The 12,546-nt window shown below is 48.6% G+C and overlaps 1 protein-coding gene and 1 long non-coding RNA gene across 7 annotated transcripts in view; one reads left to right on the plus strand and one right to left on the minus strand.

The window, feature by feature from the left end:
* Positions 1–10,664, minus strand: part of CDRT4 (CMT1A duplicated region transcript 4) — a 54,059-nt gene extending 43,395 nt beyond the window's left edge. For 3 of the 6 annotated variants that reach the window (XM_070563439.1, XM_070563440.1, XM_070563437.1), the window contains exon 1: positions 5,221–5,411. Coding sequence is in view for 2 of the 6 variants with exons in the window: in XM_070563435.1 (XP_070419536.1) it covers positions 5,221–5,440 (220 nt within the window). In the remaining 4 variants the exon portion in view is untranslated. Of the gene's footprint in view, positions 1–5,220; positions 5,458–10,550 lie in introns of those variants that run through there. The other 3 variants (XM_070563435.1, XM_070563436.1, XM_070563441.1) reach the window with 2 other exon arrangements.
* On the plus strand, positions 5,452–6,157 carry LOC139074159 (uncharacterized). The gene is made up of 2 exons (XR_011523678.1): positions 5,452–5,623; positions 5,831–6,157. It is a non-coding gene; the product is annotated as an uncharacterized lncRNA (long non-coding RNA).
* Positions 10,665–12,546: the final 1,882 nt, after the last annotated feature.

Consider the following 12,546-nt stretch of genomic DNA (forward strand, 5'->3'; position numbering starts at 1 on the left):
GAGATTGGCGGCAGAGGTTAGCTCAGGGCTAATCTTCTGCAAAAAAAAAACAAAAAAGAATGCTTGTAACTGCATTACTTATAATAGCCAAAAGCTGGAAATAACCCAAATATCCATCTAGAGTAAAGTGGATAAATACACAGTGATAGGTTCATTCAACGAAACACTATATAGCAATGAAAATAAATATGCTCTACCTATGTGCAACCACATGAATGAATTTCACAAACAAAGTATCGAGTGAAAGAAGCCAGGCACAAATGAGTAAATGTAGTGTGAGTCTATTTACATAAAGTTCAAAAAACAGTCAAAATATGACCAGACCGGTGGGGCAGCAGTTAAGTATGCACGTTCCGCTTCAGCAGCCCGGGGTTCACCAGTTCAGATCCTGGGCGTGAACCTACACACCACTTGTCAAGCCATGCTGTGGTAGGCGTCCCACATATAAAGTAGAGGAAGATGGGCATGGATGTTAGCTCAGGGCCAGTCTTCCTCAGCAAAAAGAGGAGGATTGGCAGCAGATGTTAGCTCAGGGCTAATCTTCCTCAAAAAAATAAATAAATAAAAATTAAAAATTTTTAAATTTTAAAATAATTAAAAAATTTAAAAACCAGGCAAAATATAGTGCTTAGGAACACAGCTCCTTGGTGTGAGGCAAGGACATAATTACCACAACTTCAGGAAGCAGTTACCTCTGAGCATTAGAGAAGAGGTAAGTGATGGGAGGAAAGAGGGGAGCTCCTACCCCCTGACCCAGGCAGTTGTCACCAAGTGTCAACTCCTGATAAATCACAGAGGCAAACTGGATGTCTTTGTGCACTTATGGATTTCAAAATTTTTAAAAAGTTTTGTGGATATAAGGATGGGCACGGCTGGGGAAAGGAGTGAGAGGAGTGGACGAGCACGAAGCAGAAGTTGCTAAAAGGAGGAAAGTGGAAGGTCGCGTGGAAGAGTTGCTGAGTGTCACTCATAACCCACCCGCTGTTAGTGTGTGTCACGCGGGTGTTATCAGTGTGTGTGTACGGGGGTGTGTGTCTTTGTATGGGTGGATGTGTGTGTGTGTGTGTGTGAGTGCAGGTGTAGGTGTGTATGTGTGTACATGGATGTGGGTATAGGTGTGTATGTGTGTATATGGATGTGTGTGGGTGTAGGTGTGTATGTGTACACATGGATATGTGTGGGCGGTGTGTGTGTGGGTATAGATGTGTATTGTGTACATGGATGTGTGTGGGTGAGTGCGGGTGTAGGTGTGTGTGTGTGTACATGGATGTGTGTGTGTGAGCGCAGGTGTAGGTGTGTATGTGTATACATGGATGTGTGTGGGTGTGTGTGTGGGTATAGGTGTGTATGTGTGTACATGGATGTGTGTGAGTGTGGGTATAGGTGTGTATGTGTGTACATGGATGTGTGTGTGTGAGTGTGTGTGTACATGGATGTGTGTGGGGGGTGTAGGTGTGTGTGTGTACATGGGTGTGTGTGGGTGGGTGTGAGTGTGGGTGTAGGTATGTATGTGTATACATGGATGAGTATGAGTGCGGGTGTATGTGTGTATGTGTGTACATGGATGTGTGTGTGTGAGTGTGGGTGTGTGTGTCTGTACATGGATGTGTGTGGGTGAGTGCGGGTGTAGGGGTGTGTGTGTGTGTGTAGATGGATGTGTGTGAGTGTGGGTGTGTGTGTACATGGATGTGTGTGTAAGTGTGGGGGTGTGTGTGTTTATGGATGTGTGTGGGGGGGGTGTGTACATGGATGTGTGTGGGTGAGTGCAGGTGTAGGGGTGTGTGTGTACATGGATGTGTGTGAGTGTGGGTGTGTGTGTGTACATGGATGTGCAAGGGTGGGTGTGAGTGGGGCATGAGGGTGTACGGGGCTGTGAGAGAGACTCTCTTCAGCATCAGTGAGGAGACCTGATTGAGGGGTGAGGACAAAGGATCATATGTGGTGGAAAAACAAGAGGCCCGGAGGTGAGCAGGGTCAGAGCCTCCGAGTGTCAGGGAGATAAGGGGTCACCAGGCCAGGCTGGCGACGAACGCAGCACCTGGAGATGCACCACGGGCGCCCACACCTGTCGAAGCAGACGGCCATCAGCAGGACTCTCAGGCTGTCGCTACCAAACTGGCCCTGTCTCCCTACGGCCAAAAGTACGTGTCTAAACCAGAACAAAGTCGTTCTTACCCATGTTCCCAAAAACTTTAAGAATTTCAAAGGTAAAATAAACATTTATTTTAGAAATAAACAATGAAAATTGAAAATCAAAGTAGGCCAAGTGTTTCCCAGGCAGCAGGCCTGATCTGCTACACATTCCTGGTGTCTGGTTTCAACTAGGCACTCACTGCAACTTGGCAAAGCTTTTCTTCCTTTCTCGTTGCTTTTTGGCACATTCCACGCCACTCCACCCTCTGCGAGCGGGGGGTTCTCCTCCCATCTTCTCTGCCACGGCCCCCCCACCATGCCGCTTACCAGAGGCTGCAGACGTGAGGTGGGCCCGTTCCAACCTCAAATGCCTCCTCCTTAGCACCCTCGTCTGTGCCTATCTTCCGGCCGGTCTGCCCTGTCATCAGAGATGTGCTGGCCTGAGAAGAACCAGGACTGGGCAAGTCCCATGAGGTCTGGGGAACAAACATGGCAAGGGGCCAGCCAGGGACCAGCAGCTGGTAGAGAAGTCTGAGCTGAGACGCACAGGCTGGCTGAGATTTGAACAGTGAGCACCAAGTCAGGAGCAGGCAAAGTAACATTAGAGTCAATCCAGCAACGGAGCCAGAGGTCCGAGGCCCAGGAACCCAATACCGTGTGGGAGCATGGCATGGGAGTTCAGAGCTTGAGCCTTAGTGTCAGATGGTACTGGGTCCGAGTCCTGATTGTGGCATCTGCCACCCACGTAACTTTGGGTTAGTTACTGACCTCTCTTGGTCTCACTTTTCTCTGGCAAAGTGGGCACTGGATGAGCACGTGGATGGGATGGGGGTGGGCATGGGATGAGGAATGGGATGGCGATGGGGGTGGGCATGGGGATGGAAATAGTGATGACGATGGGCATGAGTTTGGGGCTGGAGCGATCATGGGCAGAAGTGAAGACCCACGGGCCAGGCAAGCCTTCAGGTGTGAGAGGCTGATTCATCTATGTCCTAAAAGATCCTGAGCTCATCAAAGGCAGAGCCCAGCTCCTGGCCGAGGCTTGGCCCCTGGCAGGAGTCAAATGAGGACACGCAGGGCACACGTGCAGGAACAACATTATCCGCCCCACTTGAATGTGTGCTGCCTCTTCAGTCTGCTGCTTTGCTGGTGGGATCTCATTTCTAACAGTGACACACCGCATGCTGGGAGTATTAGCAACTTCACAGCTTGGCAACAAGTCCTGGGACGGAGAGCGGTTGTGCGGACATGCATTTTCTGCTCTTGGTCCCACCCTCCTCATGCCTCTCCCCTTCAGCCTCGCTCTGCCTCCTCACCAGCATTTTCATAATGTTCCGTCTCCATCGCCCCCTCCCTTTCTGCTTTTAAACATTCCCAAGTCTCCCTTCCTCTAAAAAATTCCTCCCTTGACCCGAAGCTTCCCTCATTTCTATTTTTCTCCTTTTCTTTGCCAAAATTCCCCGAGGGAGCGGCCTGTACCAGCTGTGGCTCTTTTCCTCGCTCCCCAAGGCCCTGCAGCCTGGAGTCCATCCTCAAAACTACGACTGCCTCTGGGCAGGAAGGAGCAGAAGGCACAGCCAGCGGGGGCTCTAGATGTGCAGGTGGGCAGGCACACACACACACAGATGCACACGCGGAGACACACACACAGACACAAACACATACACAAGCACATGCGCGCACACAGATAAATAAGACATACACAGAGACATACAGCCATGCAGATAGACACAAACAGAGAAATGCACAAATACATACACACACAGACACCAACATACAAACACACACACACACACTAACTAACCCATTCCAATATGGCAGCCAAAGGGCTCTCAATTTGATTAGAGATGAGGAGGAACCCCAGGGCCAACCATTGTTCAGCTTGAAGACCCCTGATGGTGGCAGCACCAGGAGGGCAAAGCGAGGATGCTAGAATCGATTTGCCTAGAGGTGGATCCAGGTTGCATGGGGCCTGAACGTTCCATGACTGGGGGGGAAGCCGTCTTTGTACCTTGCACAAGCCCCAGCCATAAGCACTCGGAAGACATCCATGAAATAATGTCAGCTGAGAAGGAGGGAGACAAGTGCTTGCCAGGAGTCCAGGAGGAAGTCTGTGACCTCGGGCCCCAGAAGGTCAACTGTGCAGGAAGCAGCTCTCTGACCCCAGGCCAGTCAGTGACCTCTCCCAGGCAAGTGGCAGAGTCTGCATCAGAACCGGGACCTCTGGCTGCCCGTGTTCTCACCCTTCCTTGCCCTTCTGCTCCTCTCATACCAACTCGATGCAGCTCGAGCAAGTGCAAAACCAGAGCCGCCAGCGTGGAGAGTGTGGCCTCCGGGGTCTCAGGCCACCAGAAACACCACCTGGGGTGGCTGCCTGGGTGCTGGGCCCAGCCTCCGCCAAGCAGCAGCAAGAAGGGGAGCGCCTCCTCATCTGGAGACAGTTTCCTCTCCCCCTTCCCCCGTCTACACCACAGCTCCTTCGTTGCCCATAAAGTTTACTAATTGTTGTTTTTATTTACTGACACCTTTTATTCCTTGTTCTTAATTATTTTTAAATAAGCAACCTGAATACTCATTACTCCTTTTTAAAAAAATCTATTGTCCATGTGACTCTTCATAATCTTCTTCCCTATGGGTTCTTAATAGTAAAGGCATTTACCAATCCTAGCTTAAGGTTTCCACCAGGCTCCGCCCCACACCGCCAGAAGGACACGTGCGTATATTTTGTGTGCGTTTGTTTAGTTTTCCTGTTAAGTTGAGCTGTCACCCTGACTGCACAGTAGAATCACATGACCATTTTTAAAAACATGCCCACACCCAAACCCTGTGTAGACGGAGTTCATCAGCCCTGGGCGGCAGGGGTGGACATCAGCATGTTTTACAGAGGCCGCAAGGGGTGTGCGACCAGAGCTGGGAACCACCGAAGGAGAAGAATGCCGGAGACTCTGGGAGTCCCGAACAGGCCACCGGCTCCAACAAAGGGTGTGCCCTCCCGTGTGGGGTCCCTGCGTTTTTACTCTCACCCTGGACTCTCCCCATCGGGACACCTGGTGTTCCGGAGTGGGAGACGGGATCCCGCCCTGTTACCTGAGAGGTCCCCGCGATTCCCCATGCTTCCCTCGATGTCTTGGTGCTTCTCCTGCCCGGTGCTTATTCTTTGTCTGCAAGTGCCCCCCCGTGTCCTCGACTCTACTTCCCCCTTCGTCCTCTCTTTGCTGCTGCCAGCCATCCCCTCTGCCACCCTCAAGTGGCCCAGGAGCCTGAAGTCAGGGGTAAATGGGGGCATTGTGACATCAGCAGCTGCCATGCTCCCCGCCCATGACTCTTCTGCCCTTGTTCTCGTCCTCCTCAGCAAGCGCATCTGCTGCAAGGGTGCGGTCCTCAAACCCTGACGTTGGAACTACCCTTCCGGCCCCCATAGTGAACGCTACTCTGTGCTGGCACTACACGTGCGTAATCTCATTCGGCATCTCTGATCCCAGAGGAGCAGGTGAGACACTTGAGTTACTTTCTCTTGAGCAAACTCTTTTTCTGCCCCACACCTGGGCAGGAACAGAGATGGATGAGACCAGCGATCGACTTCCTTACTACCAGAATCACCTAGAAAGTCTGTTAAGACCCAGTTGGCTGGGTCCCACCCCAGAGTGCTGGTTCAGTCGATCAGGAGTGGGCCCTAAGAATGTGCCTTTCTAACAAGCTCCTTTCAGCGTTCTTCTAAAACAAGATGCTCTGCGGATGGACTGGAGAGAGAACTGCTGTCACTACGAAGCTGTTCGGAATCAGCCCCCTCCCCTCCACTCCAATGACCTGTCCACATTTGCAACAGGGAGCACATGCAGCTTCCAACCTAACATGCAACCCCAACTCTGAAAAATCTCCAAGATTCAAGAAGGACTCGGCACACAGCAGACTGGGCAGTCTGGCGGTTTAATTGCCGGTGTCAGCTTGGGACAGCATCTGGAGCCAGGCTGGACTCGTATATTACAGAGTCATCACGCCCTACTAATAACTCGTCTGAAAAGTCTCTTTCAGTATCCGTTTTTCTCGGCCCCCCCCCCCCAACTACTCCAATCCCTGTCCGGCCAGGAATCTGAAGTCCTCTGGCCTCTCTGCAACCAAAGCAAGCGCGTCATCTTCCTCAAAATTGCCAGCAATTTCCAGTTATCTCCTCGTCTCCAGGGTTCTCTGGAATCTTGAGAGGGAGGCACACACTGGAAAAATCCCAGGCCTGGAAGGCAGGAGGTCTGTCTCTCTGTGGCAGTGTTATCACTTAGTGGAAGGAAAATGCACATCAGACTTTCCCCAACATGAGCCTACCTCTCCTTACCGCCCACAAGCAACAGCCTTGTTCAGACCCTTCCTTGTCGCTGTCCTTCTCTAAGTCATCCTCTGTCCTCTCCAGCCTCCCTTCTCTCCAGGCTCCAGGTCCTCTTCAAGTCCAGGCCCCGACTCCCTTCTGATCCTATCTCACTCTATAACTTCAGCAGGGCTGTGCCTCGAACCTCTTCTCACGCATCATGAAGGACACTCCAAATAAGGGACGGAGCTTACGTGGCCTGGCTGTTTGGGGATGCTGTAGGCATGCATGGGCAAGGGAGGAGATGAGGTCTGAGAAGTTTTTGTCCTCTCTCCTGGCAAGTCTAGGGAAGACTGTAGTCATCTTTGTGTGCAAAGGCCAGGGGCAGCAATAAGCGTGCAGTGTAGGAGATGGCAGGTGACCTACCCACATTTCACGAGAACCAAAGATGCAACCCTTACAGCCTTCCACAGCTCGAAGTGGCTCTTTGAGCTGCTTATAGGCCTGATGCTACAGGTGACAGGGGCCAGGGCTCAGCACGGAGCCAGACCCCTGGACCAACCAGTTAAAGAACCATTCGTGAGTGACATCAGCCCCACCACCTGCCAGCACACAGCCGTGCTTCAGAGGCCACGATGCTAGTCACGTCTGTGTCTATGTTGTTCATGGCAAGACTCCCAGCCTGGCAAAGGAAATCTATAGACCGAGTTATTTTCCTCCCACAGGCTTGCCTGGCCTTTGTTCACTTTAGGGAGGTGCATTTTTGCCTCCTCTGTGGGCAGCGAATTCCCCACGAGTCAGCATGATGTGAATCTAGACTCACCCACTGGCTCCTATGGGCTGTGAGAGGGACAGACTGAGCAAGTGTGCAACACGAGCCTCTGTGCCTCCCTGGTGCTGACCAGCCCGAGATGCCTCATGGGCTCCCAAGGACTCTGAGTGCACTCACTGGCCTCGTCACTGGCACTCCTTGTGACCCACAAAAGGCAGGGGCTGAGCACGCCCCTTCCCTTTGTTCAGTACAGAGTGACTTAAGGCCCCTGGGGTTCAAAAGCTGGCTCTAGGTGTCGCCCGTGCAGGCGCCCTGTGCAGGGTACTGTTCTCAACTCTCCACACGCTGACTCCATGTTCACAATCTCTACACGGACCTAACAGGTAGGGTCTACTCTTTTAATCCCCATTTTAGAAATGAACAAACTGAGGCACAGAGATGTTAAATGAATTGCCCATCGGCACACAATTCATAAGTAGAAGAATCAGATGTGCAAACTCCAGAATGTGCGCCACTAAGAAGGGGAAACCCAGGCAGCCCTCTGCATCAATTCAACGTGAGAACCCACTCGAAACCCATGAGGGGGCTTGTCCAGACCCCCAGCTCCTGCCTCTCCTACATGCGCTCCTCTTTCCCTCCGCCATCCCCAAATCACTGGCTAAGGACTCAGACGTATCTTTTTGGCCTGCACACACAGATTTCCTATGAAAACTGAAAAGAAAATCAGGGAGAAATCAATGCTTTGGGTCAGAAGTCCATCAACTCTCCCTCGGTCCCCAAGTTGCCTTTCAGGGTGTGAAACATCAGCACACATCGCTCCTTCCTAGTGGAGCCTGCAAGGCCGGCACCTCCAGTTGACTAAGTCAAAGATGGACATCTGATCAAATCAGGCAGATAAGAACTCCCCACCATGCTCGCCCTGCCCCCTGTGCTGCCTCTCTGGCTCGTGCAGAACCAAGCTCTAAGTTACGCGTCAAAGGCCATCTTCCACAGTGGGGCACAGAACTCAAGGCTCTTGAGGAACGGGCTGGGAACGTAAATCTCCTAAACAAATGAGCTTCACTCACTAAGGCGTGGTGGGGTGACTGCCTATAGGTGCTGAATTTGAAAGTCTTAGAAACATAACAGCAGCCCCAAAATACATCTGTGTAGACCAGGTCTGAATTTGGGCTCCAGGCTGCAATCCTGCAGAAAAGCCTCCCCACCTCTCCCCTCCCCACGACCCACCCCACAGAGAACCAATCGTTGCCTTCGTTGTGCCCGTGGCCTCGATCTTGCGTCTTCTGATGCTCTTATACTGCACTACCATCATTCATGTGCCCATCAGACCACAGCTCTTTGAAAAACTAATGGCAATCACTACCAGCCTTTATTGAGGGTTTCTCAGGGGCCAGGCAATATGCCAAGAGCTTTACATCCATTATCTCACTTGGTCCTCATAGCCACCCTAGAAACCAGGGACAATTTTTTAATCCCCATTTTTCAGATGAGGAAATTGAGTCTGAGAGAGGTTGAATAATCTGCTCAAGGTCATACAGCAAGCAATGAGGTGGGATGGGCAGAGGTGGGATCTGAGCCCAGGCAGTTTGGCTCCAGAATCTGCCTGCTTGACCAGCACTTTATTTTGGAAGACAGGACTTGTGTCCTAAGCCCACTGAGAGATTCAGTGCCCAGCACTTTGGTGTAAATAAAGCAAATTACTTCAACAATACTTTATTGGGCAACCATAACACGAAAAGGTTGCTTCCCTGCTTCCACAGAGGCAATTACAGGGGCTCATTTCCATGATGTCTCCCCTGACCCACAAGTTCTTCTCAAGAAAAATGGCTCCTATGTGGATAAACCTTGAAAACATTAGGCTAAAGGAAAGAAGCCAGTCAGAAAAACTCCATATTATAATATTCCGTTTACGTGAAATGTCAAGAATAGACAAATCCATAGAGACAGAAAGTAGAGTGGTGATTGGTTAGGACCGGGGTGGGCGGGGGTGCCGTGGCTGGGAGGGTTGAGGAGGTGACAGCTAAAGGCCAGGAGTTTCTTGTTGGGGCAATGAAAATGTCCTAAAAATTGACTGTGGCGATGGTTTCACGACTCTGTTAATATACTGAAAACCACCGAATTGTATAATTTAAATTGGTGAATTATATGGATTGTGAACTATAACTCAATGAAGCTGTCTAAAACAAGAAAAATATCTACTGAATTATCTTTCCAAATATATGTCAAAGATTAGATGGGAAAGAGAATAGATGAAAGATAGTTAATCACAAATAATGATAAGTTAGATAGCTGGCTAAGTAGACCTGTATCTAGGTAGACAGATGATAGATAGATTTAGACATGTTTCTTGTTTATTTTTTCCCTCATGTTCTCCCTTCCAAGACCAGCAACCTGAAAGAGTGGAAGATCTATTAACAAATCTTGAGAGTTACTAAGTTATTAAGAAGATGGCAAACAGCAAACACAGAGCATTGGACATTCAGCCATAGATACACACATGTACTTCCTCCACTAGCTCCCTCAGCACTTTCTTCCCAGCTCTGACGTCCCAAATCATTTGGGTTGTCTGTTACTTCTCTTAGATGTGTCTTGAAACTCCCAGCTTTGAACAGTGTCATCATGTTGGAGCTCAAGATGAATTTTACCCAGTCAACCCTCAACTTTCAACTCAGGGAAGAAGGCTGCAATATAGTGATCCAGAATAACGAGCAAACCCATAGGAATTTCTTTTATCTTTAGGAAACTTTACGTAATTTATTTTGCAAGAGCTCTACATACCTAATTCCATCTTTTACTGGCATCTATTCACATGAGTTTATGCTCCCAGAAGAAACTCTGGAGCTACATAGGGTGCTGGTGGAGTGACTGAGAGGAGAGATGGGAGAAAGAGCACATTCTCTGAATCAAGAGTCCTGGAACGCAGAGAGGAAGGGACGCTGTGTCAAGCCTACCTCAGCTGTGGACCCTTACTGACCCATCAACTATAGGCATCTACCCTTCAACAGCCCCCAGAACAAGCAGGAAGAGGGACTCAAATGCCTCATAGGGAGTTCGAGACATGAAAGCAAAATCCTGCCCCGTAGGAACTAAACAAAACCTTTTGAGGATTTCCCTCTGGGCCAATCAGTAGGGTCAGTGTGACGCTCCAGAATGCTAGCCATTCCCAGCTACATCAGGCACGTTCCCGCTGTTTCCCCCACCCGGATTGCCCTCTTCTCCTTCTCTGTTTTGAAAAACTCTACCCATCCTTCAAGGCTAGCTTCACCTCTGTGAGGCCTTCTCTGCTCCCATCAGGCAAAGCTAATCACTCCTCCTTTGAAGGTCCCCTAACACAGCATTCACACTCACCTCACAGTAAGAGCGTGGATTCTTCCCGCGCTTGTTTACAGCAGGCGAACGGCTTCCTAAGGGTAGCAACCGTGTTTTAGTTACCACTACATCCAAGGCACGAAGGGCTGGCAAGGTGCCTGGCACACCTCCTGCCGTGCATTAGTGAGTTATTATTTTTTAGAAAACCTATAATTAATTTAAAATAGTGCAATTATATTGCATCACACTTTTAGTATATTGAAAAGCATTACCTTTTTTTAGACTTTATTTTATATATGGTATAGATATACTTTATATATACGGTACAGAGATTTCCCATTTACTCCCTGCCCGCACACATACATAGCATCCCTCATTATCAATATCACTCACCAGAGTGGTACCATTTTTACCAACGAATCTATGTTGACACATTATAATCACCCAAAGTCCACAGTTTACATTAGGGTTCACTCTTGGTGTTACATATTCTATGGTTTGGGACAAATGTATAATGCCGTATATTAATCATTATAATATCATAGAGTATTTTCACTGCCCTAAAAGTCCTCTGTGCCCTGCCTATTCATCTGCCTCCCCCAATCCCCTGGTGACCATTAATCTTTTTATTGTCTCCATAGTTTTGCCTTTTCCGTAGTATCATATAGTTGGAATCATCCAGTATGTGGCCTTTTCAAATCAGCTTCTTTCACTGAGTGATATGCATTTACAGTTTCTCCCTGTCTTTTCATGGCTTGATACTCATTTCTTTTTAGTGCTGAATGATATTCCATCGCCCAGATGTATCACAGTCTATTTACGCATTCGTCTGCTGAAGGACATCTTGGTTGCTTCCAAGTTTTGGCAATTATGAATAAAGCTCCTAACAAACATCCGTGTGCCAGTTTTGGTGTGGACGTAAGTTTCAGTTCATTTGGGCAAATACCAAGGAGCACAATTGCTGGATCACAGAGTATATTCTCTTTTGTAAGAAACCACCAAACTGTCTTCCAACACGGCTTTACCATTTTGCATTCTCACCAACAATGTATGAAAGTCCTGTTGCTCCACATCCTCGCCAGCATTTGGTGTGTTCCAGTGTCATCAGTGTTCCAGATTTTAGCCATTCTAAAAGGTTTGTAGTGGTATCTCACTGTCGGTTTAATTTGCAATTCCATGATGATATATAACGTGGATCATAGAAGCATTACTTTTTCCACGTAAGCATCAAAAATGTCGCAATGAGTTTAGAAAATTGTTTTCTCATTCCTGCTTTTTATAATTTCAGGAACCCTGAAGTAGCCTGTGGCACTCTTGACCTTCAACAAACCCTATGCATACATCAAAGTCCTATACAGAAAGTGTCCAGGAAATAACTGCTGATCGATTGTTACTTTATTGCAGAATTCCTTTAAGATGGACAAATACCAGCAGATGGTGGTTTGTGTATAGGAAAACAAACTTGACACTTTTCCATTTCCTTTCGGGCCCTGGATTACAGGATGCTGTATGCCCATACTTATCCCATAAGGCATGTCTCTGCCTACTGACCCGCACAGCAGAAACCCTTCCCAGCGTATTTCTCCCTTGGCTACTGAAGACCTAAAAGCCCCAGGGAGTAAGTATTCCACTGCCAAGCACCTTGTGGCACAGTAGGAAGGCTTTAGGCTCTGTTTTTACTAATCTGGAAGCCTTAGGAAGGTCCCTTTCCTCCTCTAAGAGAGCAATTGTTTCGTTATAAAAGAAAGATCATAATAACACCTTGCCCTATTCACTTTGCGAGGATGCTTTGAGTATCAAATTAAAGAATGGATTTGGAAATGTTGATAAACTGTCCAAGGGCCTGCAAATGTAAGAGTTTTGCTATCTGCTTCTCCTTTATCAGTGTATGAGCCAGGCTTGGTATAGAAAATAGTTCCATTTACATTCAAAACATATTTGACACAGAATATGCTCACCATTATATGAAGCAACAGCTAAATCACAAACAGGGTAATGGGCAAGCCCAACTTTACCGTGTAGCAGGCAACATTTT

This window comes from Equus przewalskii, chromosome 10 (genome assembly GCF_037783145.1).
Source record: "Equus przewalskii isolate Varuska chromosome 10, EquPr2, whole genome shotgun sequence".
NCBI classification, from domain to species: Eukaryota; Metazoa; Chordata; class Mammalia; order Perissodactyla; family Equidae; genus Equus; species Equus przewalskii.